Source organism: Marmota marmota, unplaced genomic scaffold, assembly GCF_001458135.2.
Source record: "Marmota marmota marmota unplaced genomic scaffold, marMar, whole genome shotgun sequence".
In the NCBI taxonomy this organism is placed as follows: domain Eukaryota; kingdom Metazoa; phylum Chordata; class Mammalia; order Rodentia; family Sciuridae; genus Marmota; species Marmota marmota.
The window spans coordinates 10764183-10779890 of record NW_026000108.1 but is presented as its reverse complement, the minus strand read 5'-3'; the positions used below and the strand labels follow the sequence as shown (position 1 = coordinate 10779890).

At 33.6% G+C, this 15708-nt stretch overlaps 1 protein-coding gene across 1 annotated transcript in view; it reads left to right on the top strand.

Annotated features, from left to right (window-relative positions):
- Fbxl5 (F-box and leucine rich repeat protein 5) overlaps nucleotides 1-15708 on the top strand; it is a 32480-nt gene that overhangs the window by 10937 nt on the left and 5835 nt on the right. Inside the window, exons 6-9 of the mRNA XM_015481969.2 lie at nucleotides 876-1024; nucleotides 1591-1673; nucleotides 2872-3594; nucleotides 14458-14606. Of these exons, the coding sequence (XP_015337455.1) occupies nucleotides 876-1024; nucleotides 1591-1673; nucleotides 2872-3594; nucleotides 14458-14606 (1104 nt within the window). The remainder of the gene's footprint in view (nucleotides 1-875; nucleotides 1025-1590; nucleotides 1674-2871; nucleotides 3595-14457; nucleotides 14607-15708) is intronic.

Genomic DNA, 15708 nt, shown 5'->3' with positions numbered 1-15708 from the left:
ACACTCCGCTCTCTCCTTCCCTCCCCTTCCCTCCCTTCCCTCCCTTCCCTCCTCTTCCCTCCCTCCCCTTTGCCCAATCCAAAGTTCCTCCATTCTTCTCATGCCCCCTCCCCACATTATGGATCAGCATCCACTTATCAGAACATTCAGCCTTTGATTTTTTGAGATTGGCTTACTTTGCTTAGCATGATATTTTCCAACTCCATCCATTTATCTGCAAATGCCATAATTTTATTCTCTTTTAATGCTGAGTATAAATCTTGTTCTTTTAAACTGTTTCATGTTTTGGAAACAGTCCAGTTAGGTTTTCAGGCATAATAATAATAGGATCCTGAGAGGCTTTAAAATTCTTAGCTTATTCTTTTTATTGTAATAAATATGTTTTTCTTTATGTCAAAGAATTGGAATTGGTGGTTTTTGTTGTGATTGGTGTTATAGTCATGTAACCTGTTGTAAACACCCAAGATTTTCAGAAGTTATTAAGAAAAATGCAAAAGCCATGTTCATATTCAACTATTTAATGATTCTCAGGTACCTTCCTTTGCTTGATTCATAGATGTTCAGGCTAATTGTGCTCAGTTTCAAATTTCTTTTAGCTCTCTTCTTTTTACTAAGGTAGATAACTGATGGTGCTGTTTACTGTAGGCCATTTTTTTCTTTTGATATCATATATTCTAATCTTTTGGAGAGTTTTTATTGTTTCAATATTCAGAATTCTTTTCAAAACTTTTGTCATTGCTTAGAAATGGAATTGTTTATAGAAGAGAGTTTAAGGACAGCACAAAATATTTTATACTTAATGATTTGGTAAGTCCTTAAACAGCCTTATTATAAAATTGGTATATTGAGTTCTGATTTTTGAATCCATTTTGCAGAAGAGTCTGCAGAAGAATCGATTGCTATCAGCATTGCACAGATGGAAAAACGTTTACTCCATGGCTTAATTCATAATGTTCTTCCATATGTTGGTACTTCCGTAAAAACTTTAGTATTAGCGTACAGTTCTGCAGTTTCCAGCAAAATGGTATGTATAAATTAGCACTAGTTTAGATATTAAGAAAAGTAGTGACAGAACTTGGTTTGCTTATTCCCGAGTTTAAGGGGAGAAAAATATTGTCTTCCCAGGCTTTAATATTATTTCAGTTCTTACAATAATCTTTGTAGTGTGGATATCTTTACCTACATGTTATATATAAGGTAACTGAGACTAGAAAAGGATTAAATATTTTATTTTGTTTCATAGCTGTTAAGCAATGAAACCTAATTTTATGATTCTCTGTAATATGTAAGGTATGGTGAAAAGGGCCAAGTGAAAGTCATTGTCGTTATAAAAGTGTGTCTGTGACTTTCCTACATCAGAATCTCCTTGGGTATTTCTTAAAAATGTAAATTTTATGGGTTTGTCTTATAGCTTCTAAAATAGATTCTCAGAGATTTGAACCTAGAATGTTATTTGTAATGCATTGTTCAAGTAATGTTTTTTTACATGCACATAAATTTGAAAACCACTGGATTATATTTATTAACAATAATCTGCTGCTTATCTAACTAAAGATGTACAAATTTTCAAAGTGATGTTTTTCCTTTTAGGTTAGGCAGATTTTAGAACTTTGTCCTAACTTGGAGCATCTGGATCTTACCCAAACTGACATTTCAGATTCTGCATTTGACAGGTGAGTTTTAAAAAAATATTTAAATATAATTAATTCTGACTAACTATGAATTGATAGAATTGTTGTGTAATTTTTCATTTATTTAGTTGTAGTTTAATCATACTACTATTTTTTACTATTGTATATGACTATAACTTGATAGCACCCTCCAGTTCTTTACTTCTTGTCCATAGTTCCTACCTGATCCAAACTTCTGTATCATCTTGCCATCTTTATAATTGAGTATTGTGTATAGGCCTTTGAACTACTATGTAGTGTGGCTTTATGTTTTTAAGATTTCTGTTGGGCTATTAAGTGCCATTTGGCAAAGCTCCATTTTAATTCTTAGCAGGTTTTCTGGTGCTGTACTACTTTTTTCTGGCTTCACTCTTTACAGATATACTTCCTTGGATAGCATGGATAAATTTCCCCTTTATTCTAGATTGCCCTTTCTCTCCCATCCTAGCATTTTCTATTTCAAAGGAACAGATAAACTCTTCTCTTTCCAAGGCTAATGATTATCAATTTCTGCCGCAGTCTGGCTGGGCACAAATCACGAGCCACTGAAGCAGGAACAAACTTTATTTTTAAACTGCAGGAAAACACTTCATATAGCTCCCGGGGAATCCTCCCGAACGCCACGAGGCTTCTCCAGGAACCCCCAGCCGGAAATATCTCTCCCGGAAATCCCTCCTCCTGCACTTCCCCAACCAATGGGAACTCTCGGGGAATCCCCGGAAATCCCCACGAGAACTCCAAAATAGTGCGAGAACTCAAAAGTTGCGGCAGAGGCGGATAGTAATGCCTCGCCTGTCAATCAATACTGTTGGCAAAATGCCAGGGGCCATACAGACTCGGCTGTGGCTCTCAGCAAATTTCTAGAGCTTATTTCTTCTGTATCTTCTTTCATTAATCATTGGTTATTCTTTCTTTCGTGTGTATATTTTACTTTTAGAATATTAAACGTAAGTTCTTCCCATCTTTGTCCTTCTTCCATTCTACCCTTCCGTTAGGCTAGCAATACTATTAGTTCCTAATTATTCTTATTCTTTTTTGTATCCCTAACACCAAAAATAATGCCTGATAATTGTTATTGTGTTTGAATAATTACAGTAGATTTAAAATTTTTCTTTTAATAATCCTTCTAGAAACATGTATTCACATGCTTTTGAAGAAATTAGCAACATCCATTAATTGTCTTGTAACCTCTTAATTACAGTTGGTCTTGGCTTGGTTGTTGCCAGAGTCTTAGGCATCTTGATCTGTCTGGATGTGAGAAAATCACAGATGTGGCTCTAGAGAAGATTTCCAGAGCTCTTGGAATTCTGACATCTCATCAAAGTGGCTTTTTAAAAACTTCTGCAAGCAAAATTACTTCGACTACATGGAAAAATAAAGACATAACCATGCAGTCCACCAAGCGGTATGCCTGTTTGCAAAGTTTAACTGACAAAGGCATTGGAGAAGAAATAGATAACGAACACACCTGGACTAAGTCTGTTTCTTCTGAAAGTTTCTCTTCTCCTTATGTGTGGATGTTAAATGCTGAAGATTTGGCCGATATTGAAGATGCTGTAGAATGGAGACATAGAAATGTTGAAAGTCTCTGTGTAATGGAAACAGCATCCAACTTTGGTTGTTCTTCAACTGCTTGTTATAGTAAGGATATTGTTGGACTAAGGACTAGTGTCTGGCAGCAGCATTGTGCTTCTCCAGCTTTTGCTTATTGTGGGCATTCATTCTGTTGCACAGGAACAGCCCTAAGAACTATGTCAGCACTCCCAGAGTCTTCTGCAATATGTAGAAAATCATCAAGGACTACATTGCCTAGGGGAAAGGACATAATTTACTTTGGGAGTGAAAAACCTGATCAAGAGACTGGCCGTGTACTTTTGTTTCTCAGTCTTTCTGGATGTTATCAGATCACAGACCATGGTCTCAGGTGAGTAATAAATTCCAGAGTAATGGACATGTTCTTAGTCTCAAATGACTTTATTTAAAGCAAGAGGTTTAACCAATGTCTGACTTACTTCAGAAAGGTAGAACAATATGACTTGATACCATCATGAACTTTTTCAGCCAGTTCAAACCCTTTGTGATATAGAAAAATATAAATTTAAGTTTAATAAATACTTTGTAAATGGGTACTTACATTTTTAAAGGTATTTTAGTGGATCAATAAGATGGTTTTTATAGATAGTATAATAGAAAATATGTATACCATATTTTGTTGGAGTGTATTATTTGTGTATATTATGATTTCACATAGAAGATGTGAAAAATAAAGAATGTCTGTGGAAGTAATTTAGTTATACAGCGGCTGAAGTGTGTGCAAAAACCAAAGCATTTCCGAGCTAGGCTGTAGGTTAATTGTGTAATAATAGTTTAGAATTTTTTATTTTTAATTATGGTCTGCTTATTGCTTTCTTAAGACATAAAAGTAGCATGTAAGAGAAGTTCTACATTTTCTTTTTTCTGTAACCATCATCTTTTAGCAGATTAAACCGAACCACTTTTTTTTCCCCCTAGAGGAAAAAAGAGGTAGATGTGAAACATTCATTAACCCTTCTTCTGAATGTTTTATGGGACCCACTTGGAACTCTGTTGGTCATAAGTACTCTTATCCATAGTGTTGAAGACAGTTCATGGTTCACTGGCTTTGGAATCAGACAGACTTGGTGTTGATTGATTGTGTTTTTCTGTATAGCTAGCATAGCTGTGAGGCTTACATAGGTGAATAATTGTAACATAGAGATGCAGAGATGCAGGATACATTTTCAGTAAGCAGTACCTGCTATGTAATAATTGTTTGATCTTTGACATGAGCCTTTGGAAAACTGATTATGTATTTCTCTTTAGGAGAGAGACGTTCACATATTTTGGATATGAAAAATTTACTTAGCACAAACCTAATACTCCCTAGCATCAAAAAATATACTTAAGGTCAAGCATGGTGGCACATGCCTGTAATCCCAGGGGCTCCAGAGGCAGGAGGATCGAGAGTTCAAAGCCAGCTTCAGCAGTTTAGCAAGGCCCTAAGAAACTCAGTGAGACCTATCTCTAAATAAAATACAGTAAAGGGCTGGGGATGTGGCTCAGTGGTTGAATGCCTAGTACCAAAAAAAAAGTCAAATTGTTTTTCTTCCTGAGGATTTTCATGAGTTTGATGAGGATTTTTGCTTTTAAGATAGTCTGCACTCTTGAGTTCAGATTCTCTTTTTAATTACCTTAAAGCACTCCTTTGAAATTATTTAGGCATTTACTGAGTGCCTGCTCTTGCCCTGTTCTAATTGCTAGGGATCCAGAATAAAGGAGACAAATTTCCTGCCTCAATGAAGTTTACAGTCTAATGGTAGAAATAGATAGTAAACATAAAATAGATAAAATATTCTAAAGAAAAATAATATAGGATTACAGGATAGAGAATACAGAATGCTACTCCATTGTTTTATGAAGCAGAGAAACTTTTGGGAAAAAACATCTTTTGAGTAAAGATCTAGATAAAGTTAGTGTATTTTGTATACATTTCCTGGGAAGAGTCTAAGGAAATAAAATACAGATTTAGAGTTTACCTCTTTTTGTATTCACTATATTAGATTAAAAAATGTTTCAATTAACCACTTATAGTAATATAGTACTAAGTACAACTGGTTTCTCTAGTTTGAGAAAAAATACAACTAATGGAAGCATACATCTAAACTTTTGGGAACAGAAACATTGAGGTATACTAATTAGGAACGGTCACTGTATCTCTTTGCATTAGTCACTGAGTTTTATTCAGGGATAAGTAGAATGAGTTGTGGCAAGTTTATTATTTGGTGCTTGCTAAAAGCATAACTGTAAAAGTGTAGGTTGACAATCAAGGTTTTAAATTAGAATGAAGTCAGAATTGCATGTGGTCTTAATATTCTATTTTGTGATTTTCATTAGGAATGGAATAAATCTTGAATTTTGATAAGAAAGTAGTCTCTTTTCCAAATTCTTAACCTTCTTTTTGAACCCTCTTAGAGTGGAATCATATACTTGTTAATTTTTAGTCTGGCGTATTTCACTTAGCATGTTTCAAGGTTCCATTCATATTATACCATGTGTCAGGACTTTTATTCTTTTTTTTTATAATTAAATAATATTCCTGTATTTTTTATTGTGTTTTGTTTATCCATTCATCTGTTTGTGGATACTAGTTTCTCCTCCTACCTTTTGGCTATTATGAGTAGTGTTGCTGTAAACACTAGCATGCAAATGTTTGAGTCATTGTTTTAATTTTATTCAGCAATCTTTTGTAGTTTTCAGTGTACAAATCCACGGTGATTTTTATTCCTAATTATTTTATATTTTTTGATACTGTTGTAAATGGAATTGTTTTCTTAATTTCCTTTCCATATTGTTCATTGCTAGTATATAGAAATAAAACTGATTTTTGTGTGTTGAATTTATATCCTCTTATTTTGCTGAATTTATTCATTACCTCTAACATTTTTTTAATGAATTCTTTGGGGTTTTCAAATGTAAGATCATGTCATTTACCAACAAAGTTCATTTTACTTCTCACTTTGCAATTTGGATGCCTTTGATTTCTTTTTCTTGTCTAATTGTTCTGGCTAAAATTTCCAGTTTTATGCTAAATAGAAATGCCATCACTTTTGATTATCATAGCTTTGTAGTCAATTTTGAAATTGAGAAGTGTGTGTGAATCTTCTTCTTTTTCAAGACTGTTTGGCTATCTGATGTCCTTGGAGGTTCCTTATGAATTTTAGGGTCGTTTTTTCTATTTTTGTAAAGAATGTCCTTTGGATTTTGATAGGGATTGCTAATCTGCAGATCCTTTTGGTTATTCATTAATAATAATGACAGCAATATTAAGTGTTCCAGTGTATGAACATGACTGTCTTTGTATCTATTTTGACCATTTTAAATTTCTTTCAGCATTGTTATCATTTTCATCGCACAAATCTTTCACACTTGGTTAGTTCCTAAGTATTTTCTTTGATGCTATTATAAATTGACTTATTTTCTTGGTTTTTCCAGATGTGTGTTTAGTCTGTATCCTGCTATCATGATGAATTAACTTTATTAGTTCTAGCAGGCTTTCTGTGGAATCTTTTAGGATTTTCCATATATAAAATGGTATTATCTGTAAAGACATGATTTTGCTTCTTCCTTTCCCATTTGGATGTCTTTTATTTCTTGTCTAATCACTCTGGCTGGAACATCCAGTATTAAGTTAAATAGAAGTGGCAGTAATGAGTATTCTTAATCTTGTTTTTAATCTTAGGGAAAAAGCCTTAATCTTTCACAATTGACCATTATGTTTGTTTTCATATCTGACCTTTATCATATGCTTTTTCTGAATCAATTGAGATGATCATGTATTTTCCCCCTCTAGTAATATAGTGTATATTATGTTGACAGATTTTCGTATGTTGAAAGTTGTTAAAACCCCTTGGTCATGGTATATAATCCTTTTAATAAGTTTCAGTTTTCTAGTATTTTGTTGGGGAATTTTGCATCTGTATACATGGCCTTGTAGTTTTCTTTTTGTGTCTTTGAGCAATGCTGACCTCACAGAGTAGGAAGTCGTCTTCTTCGGTATTTTGGTAGAATTTAATAAGGGTTGGTATCAATTCTTAAATATTCAGTAGAGTTCATCAGTGAAGCTATCTGGTTTGGCCTCTTCAATAACTGATTTGTTGTTCTTGCTTGTTATAAATCTGTTCAGATTTTCCATTTCTGCTTTAAGTCAGTTTTTAGTACTTTTCCTAGTCAGTTTTCTTGAAATTTGTCTATTTTGTGTAGGTAATCCTATATATACAGTTGTTAGTAGTATTATCTGGCAGTTTTTTTAAAAGTCTGTAAAATTGGTAATAATGTGCTCACATTTCTAAGTTGTTTAATTTGTGTCTTTTAATCTAGCTGAAGCTTCATCTTTTTTTTTTTTAATGTCAAAGACTCAGCTCTTGGTTCTATTAATTTTTTTAGTCCACTGATTTTTGTATTTTCTGTTTTGTCTTTGCTCTAATCTTTATTATTACCTTTTCTCTGCTGGCTCTGGGCTTGTACTTCTTTCTCTAATTCTTGAAGAATTAGTTAAGTTCCCAACTTTCTTTTGTTTCTTTTCTTTTTCCTTTTCTTTCTTTCCTTTTCCCATTCCCTCCCTCCCTCCCTCCCTCCCTCCCTTCCTTCCTTCCTTCCTTCCTTCCTTCCATTGAACCCAGGGCTTTGTGCATGCAGGGCAAGCACTCTACCAACTGAGCTGTATTATATCTCCAGCCCCCTAACTTCCTTATTTAATGTTGGCATTGACCCCTATACATTTCCTTCTACGACTTGCTTTTCCTGCATCTCAGAAGCTTTTGTATGTTTTTCTGTTTTCCTTTGTATCAGTTTCCTTTATGATTTCTTCTTTAATCCATTGGTTGTATAAGTGTATTCTTTAACTTTCACATATTAATTAATTTCATTTTCCTTCTGATAATTGCTTTGTAATTTTATACCATTGTGATTAGAAAAAATGCTTTATGTGATTTTAATCTTATTAAGTCTTTTTTAGCCCAACATATGATTCATTCTAGAGAATGTTCCATGTACACTTTAGAAGAATGTGTATTCTGCTGTTGTGGGTGTGGTGTATGTATGTATGTAGGTAGTTATTTTTCTTTTTTGAGAGGGGACACTTTATTTCTTGTGTAATTGCTTGTGATTGTACTTCTGGTATTTTGTAAGATATAATGGTGAGAGTGAATGTCCTGCTTTGTACAGATCTTAGAGGAAAAGCTTTCACTTCCTCTCCATTGATTACAATGTTAGCTGAGATTTTTTTTCTCCCCATAAATGGCCTTTGTTTTATTGAGGAACTTTCCTTTTGTACCTAAACAGTTAAAAGTTTTATTCAAGAAAGCATGTAGAACTTCATTGAGTGCTTTTCAGTGTCAGTTGGTACCATCGTGTAGTTTATGTCTTTCATTCTGTTAATGTGATGCATCACATTATTGATTTACTTACTTTAAACTAGCCTTGCATGCCAGGGATAAATCTCACTTGATCACTGTTTAAATTTGATGTGCTGTTTCTATCTATGTTCATTTAGAGAGATTCACTTGTAGTTTACTTTTCTTGTGATATCTTTGATTTACGTATGTATCAGGCAGTGCTGGCTTTGTAAAATAGGTTAGCAGGTACCTGCTTCAGCTCTCCTTTGATGTGTGTTTTTTTTTTTAAGAATTTAGAAAGTATTGGTGTTTGAAAGTTTAATAGAATGCAACTAACTAATATAGCCAATGCAACTGTAAAGCTATCTATCTGTTCCTGGGATTTGCTTTGTTGAGGGTGTTTTTTTTTTTTTTTTTTTTTTTAAACACTTATCTTTTAGTTAGGGGTGGACACAATATCTTTATTTTACTTTTATGTGGTGCTGAGGATTGAACCCAGTGCCTCACTCATGCTAGGTGAGCACTCTACCACTGAGCCACAGCCCCAGCCCATGGGGGTGTTTTAATTACTACATCTATCTTTTTATTACTATCTATCCAGGCCTTCTAATTCTTATCAGTTCATCTTTGGCAGGTTTCATTTTTCTAGGTCTTTATCAACTTGCTCTAGGTTATTGAATTTGTTGGTACATAATTATTCAAAATAGTCTGTTAGAATCCTTTTCATTTCTGAGGAAATGAAACACTCATTTTCTATTTTATATATTCAAGTCTCTTTCTTTGAAATAGCGAAGGGTTTGCTGATTTTATTTTTTCAAAAATCCAACTCTTGGTTCTGTGAATTTTGTTTTCTGTGAACTTTGTTTCTCTGTTTGATTTATGTGTGTCCTAGTTTTTATTATTTCCTTCTTTCTTTTAACTTTGGACTTAGTTTGTTCTTTTTTTTAGTGCCTTAAGATGTAGTGTTAGACTATTTCTTTAGCCTATTTCTATTTTTAATGTAGCATTTCTTGCACTAAATTTTCCTTTTACAACTGCTTTTGCTGTATCCCATAAGTTTTTGGTATGTTGTGTTTTTGTTGTCTTTTGTCTTTTGTTAAAGACTTGTTTTGTAGCCTACCATATGGTCTGGTCTATCCACAAAAGTATTCCATGTGTGTTAGAGAAGAATGTGTATACTGAAGCTTTCAAATGGAGAGGTCTTTAAATATCAGGCAAATTTTGTCTAAAGTAAAGTTCGATTCTAGTCTTTCCTTATTAATTTTTTGTCTGGCTTATTCATCTGTTGTTAAAAATAGGTATTGGAAGTCTTTTACTATTATTATATTACTGTTTCATCCTTCATGTCTATTTGCTTTGTATAATTGAGTGCTCCAATATTGGGTACATATATATGTTACAGTTGTTTTGTCCTCTTAACTGAGTTCTTTTTATCATTAAATAATGACCTTTTTTATCTCCTTAGCTAGAACTCTATTGTAGCTAATTAAATATAACCACCCTTGCTTTCTTTTAGTTATCATTTGTATGGAATTTCTTCTTTCATACTTTCATTTTCAGCCCATATTCTCCTTAAGCCTAGTGGTAATCTCTTAGGCAGCCTATAGTTGGGTCGTTTTCAATCCAATTATCTACTCTGTCTTTAATTGGAGAACTTGATCCATTTATATCCATTGTTATTATGGATAGATAAGAAGTCATTATTGCCATTTTGTTAATTTTTAAAAAATTCTTGGGCTGGGGATGTGGCTCAAGCGGTAGCTCGCTCGCCTGGCATGCGTGCGGCCCGGGTTCGATCCTCAGCACCACATACAAACAAAGATGTTGTGTCCACTGAGAACTAAAAAATAAATATTAAAAAATTCTCTCTTTACTCTCTGTCTCTCACTCTCTCTTAAAAAAAAATTCTTATTATTTATCTTTGTAATTTTGGAGACTTTCTGTAGTGCTGTTTTGATTCCTTTCTCTTGACTGTTTATGTATGTTATAGTTGTTTGCTCTGTGTTTACCATAAGGCTTGCCTAAAACATCTTACAGTTCTGATAAATCATTTTAACAACTTCAGTTGTATACATGAACTCTAGACTTTTACCTTCTGCCTCACAATTTATATTTTTGATGTCACATTTTACTTTAAAAAAATATTTTTAGTTGTATATGGACACAGTACTTTTATTTTTATGTGATGCTGAGGATTGAACCCAGTGCCTCACATGAGTTAGGCAAAGTACTCTACCACTGAGCTACAACCCCAGCCCACAATTTACTTCCTACATATGTATGTTTGCCTGCCTGCCTGCCTGCCTGCCTTCCTTCCTTCCTTCCTTCCTTCCTTCCTTCCTTCCTTCCTCCCCTCCCCTCCCCTCCCCTTATCTCATCTCATCTCATCTCATCTCAACTCATCTCATCTCATCTCATCTCATCATCTCCTGGCCTACCAAGTTTCTACAGAGAAATCTGCTGATTGCATAATGAGGATTTCCTTACATGTAGCTTGACTTTTCTTCTTACTGCTTTTAAAATTCTTTGTCTTTTACTTTTGACAGTTTAATTAAACTGTGCCATGTACAGCACTTATTTCAATTAAATATCTAGACATTTTTGAGCGTCATGCAGCTGGATATCCATATCTTTTCTAAGATTTGGACATTTTAAGTAATTATTTCATTAAATAAACTTTCTGTACCTTTGTCTCTTTTGTCTCTCTTCTTTTTGTAACTGTCATAATGTGATTATTTGCTCACTTAATGACTTTATGGTGTACCATAAGTCTCATAGGTTGTCATCACTGTTTTTCATTGCCACCCCTCCTTACTAGGTAATTTCAAAAATACCTTTCTTTAAATTCAGATTGTTTCTTTTGCTTGATCTATTTTGCAGTTGAAGCTCTCTTTTGTTTTTATTTCATTCATTGAGTTCTTTAATTACAAGATTTGTTTGTTGGTTCTTCTTCTTCTTTTTTTTTTTTAATAATACCTGTCTCTGTTGAATTTCTTACTAGATAATAAATTGCTTTTCCTGATTTCATTGAATTGTCCCTGTTTTCTCTTGTATCTCACTGAGTTTCTTAAAGTTAATGACTTCATTAAGTTCATAAAGTTTATGTTTAGCTGTATTTGCTCTGTAACATCTCATTATTGATTTCTGTTCATTTATTACATTTCTATCACAGTTTATGTCACTTTTGGGAAAACTTTTCTGATCTCCCAAGGCCCTTCTCCATATTCCCAGGCGAGCATTCATCATATGATATTATAATTGCTGTTTACTTTTTTACTGGTTTGATTTCTTACTAAGGTCAGTAAAGCCAGTGGCTGCACAAATCCCTTACTCAAGTATATTTGTAATATGAAATTTTATACCCCATGCAGTTTGTCTTGCATTGAGAAACCCCTTGAGAGCTTTTATGCCATTTTTTGAACTGAATATTTTAATTTTATGAACTGTTCCACATTGGGTAGTGGTGGTGAGGAACAAACCCTGGTGCAGTGGCAATGCCTGTAATCCCAGTGACTCAGGAGGCAGGAGGATCACAAGTTCAAGGCCAGCCTCAGCAACTTGGTGAGACACTGTATCAGAATTAAAAAAATAAATAAATAAATAGAAAGTACTAAGGATGGAACCCCCAGCGTTGAATTCTCAGAACCAAAAAAAGAAAGAAAGAAAAATTATTAAACTTTAAACCCTGTATTGTCTTATTATTTCTAATACTGTGGTCCTGTCAAACCATGGAGTTTCTGAACTGCTGCTGCTCTTAACTTAGTCTGTAGAGATGGTAGCAATCTATGATGTGAAAACAAAAAAGTTCTTTAAAGCCAAAATGTAAGATAAAAAACATATTGTTTTCCTCTTTTAAATGTGCATTCACAGAACTCTCAGTACTCTCAGATACTTCCTAAGGCAAAATTCTCATATGTTCAGTATGCACTTGATTCTAAAATGTACTCTTCTCAATCTCAAGTGTTTACATACTTCCTAATTTCTCTACATCTGCATAATGTTGTTGTTATTTTTTACTAAATTCATTGTATTGTTAGTTTCTTAATTTTCTCTTTCCTTTTTCCACATTTCTCAATTTTTCCTGTTGTAATATTGTTCAATAATAATAATAATTATTATTATTTTTTTTTAAAGAGAGAGAGAGAGAGAGAATTCTTAATATTTATTTTTTAGTTTTCGGCGGACACAACATCTTTGTTTGTATGTGGTGCTGAGGATTGAACCCAGGCCGCACGCATGCCAGGCGAGTGCACTACCGCTTGAGCCACATCCCCAGCCCTTGTTCAATAATTATTATACGGAATACTGATGTTCTTAGTTTTGTTCACATATGTATATATATATATATATATATGCCTTTATTTTAATGTGGAGCTGAGGATTGAACCCAGTGTTTTGCAGGTGCTAGGCAAGCGCTCTACCACTGAGCCACAACCCCAGTTCCTTAGTTTTGTTCTTAATATATGTTTTGGCTTTACCACTCTTGTTTTAGTACTCTTTCATTTTATTCTATTTATATGAATGTTTATATTCCTGTACATTATGCTAGTAGATTTTTTAATTGATATGTAATTCATATGCCTTAAAATTAACCCCTTTTTAAAAGTATAAAATTTAGTGGGTTTTAGTTTTTTGTTTTTTTTTTTATAACTGACTTTTTTTTTTTTTTTAATTTTTATTGTTGGTTGTTCAAAACATTACATAGTTCTTGACATATCATATTTCACACTTTGATTCAAGTGGGTTATGAACTCCCATTTTTACCCCGTATACAGATTGCAGAATCACATCGGTTACACATCCACTGATTTACACATTGCCATACTAGTGTCTGTTGTATTCTGCTGCCTTTCCTATCCTCTACTATCCCCCCTCCCCTCCCATTCCCTCTTCTCTCTCTACCCCATCTACTGTACTTCATTTCTCCCCCTTGTTTTTTTTTTTTTTTTCCACTTTCCCCTCACTTCCTCTTGTATGTAATTTTGTATAACCCTGAGGGTCTCCTTCCATTTCCATGCAATTTCCCTTCTCTCTCCCTTCGGTTTTAGTTTTTTATGAAGTACTGAATATTTATAAGTACTGAATTCTTTCCCAGAAAGAAACCTAGTACTTATTAGCAGTCACTCCCATTCTCCCTTGTTCTCAGCCCGTGGCAAAAGAAGCCCTGCCTTCTTTTTCTGTGGATTTATTTTGGCATGATAATATTAATGGAATCATAATGTGTATCATTTTGGGTTTGCTTTTTTCACTTAGCATCATGTTTTCAAGGTCCATGCATCTCATAACATGTGTCAGTACTTTGGGCTATATAACATTTAATGTAGATATGCCACATTTTGTATATCTATGTATTAATTAATGGTCTTTTGAGTCATTTTAAATTTTTGGCTATATGGATAATGCTGCTGTGAATAGTCATGTATAAGTTTTTATATTGGGTAAGTACCTAGGAGAGAAACACCAGGTTATAGGCTAAATGTAATTTTTTGAGGAACTGTAATACGGTCATTAGGTTTTAAAACTTTAGTGATCTTCAGAAAAAAAATTGTTTTTTGATACTTTTTACTTACTTAGGCAATCTGGTAAAAGGAACATTACAGTCCCAGGGTTCAGTACTTCCTTCCTATAAGAGCTGATGCAATGTTCTTATAAAGAAAAGTTTCATAGATTCTTTAATTGAATTTCTTTAGGAAAAACCTATAGTTTTTCTGAGCTAAATGTATTCCTACCTGATGATTAGGTTAGTTATCAAGTGTTTTACAGAAATTCTTAAATTTTCTTGTTCCCAAGTTGAAAGGTTTGCTGAACTAGTGGTTCAGTGGACCAGGAGCATAAGCATTTTAACGGATCTAATTGTCGAACCATTTCCTTTATAGGGTTTTGACTCTGGGAGGAGGGCTGCCTTACTTGGAGCATCTTAATCTCTCTGGCTGTCTTACTGTAACTGGTGCAGGCCTTCAGGATTTGGTCTCAGCATGTCCTTCTCTAAATGATGAATACTTTTACTACTGTGACAACATTAACGGTAATGCATTTTAACAATGAGATAATTTTGAAGGAATTGATTTTTTAAATTCTAGCCATTCTAATACTTTTTATGGTTTCTATTTTATGGTTTCTATTTGTAGATTCCTAATTACTCAAATTGTTTTACTTTCAGATTTAGTCCTTTACATTTGATAACATTTTAAACAATCACAGATTTTCATTAATTAACTTCTAGAAAGGTAAGTTTTTCTTGTGAGATAGATGTTTCAAGTATCTGTTCTGCTAGGCTTTTGATGCGTATAATAGATTAATTATTTACAAATGGTAAGTTATTGTAGAAATACTAAAATTCTTATAAAAATTTGAAAATTCCTCTGGTATTGTAGCTTTCACTAACAATTTAGAGGTATTGATGTTTCAGATACACTGATTTCTTAGTGTATCTAAAACTTACACTGTTAGATTCACTGATGATACACTCATTTTTCTTGTAAGACAGATTTATTTAATCTAGTATATTAAAGAGGGCCTTGGCAATATCAACTCTTTAGGAATTCGGGGTCTGGTTCCAGGTAAATTTCAGTGAAGATTGACAGGGTCATAGTATATGGGGTTGAGAAAACGCTGAGATGCTTTAGATATGACTGAAGTTTTCATAGTATTTTGGAAATTGATTCCTGAACCTACTTTTAAATGTCATCAGATAAATATTTCATAATTTGTTTGTTTGAAGCCTATCCTACCCTATAGTGGGCCTGTTTAATATATACCCAGTGCCATTTTGGCACTGATACATCATTGGTAGAGGCTGAATTTCCCAGAAGCATAAAAAGCTGCCCTTCAATTATTAATAAACAAGTGAACCTCCTATGTTTATAACTGGAAGAAAATTTAGATCACTCAGATTCTGCTATTAACCTATCTTTTTATACCACATACTGTTGCCTTTGAGAACCCAGTTCATTGTAATAGATCAGGAAGATCAACTGAGTTTTTCTCACACAGAACAATTGACAGGAGCCAGGAAAACTAGAAAGAGTAGTGACAAAGTAGAGGAGTTAACAAGTTGCTATTTCTCAGAAATTACTTTTTTCTTATATATAAGAGATGGGAATTTTAGTTCTTCTATTCCTGGAATC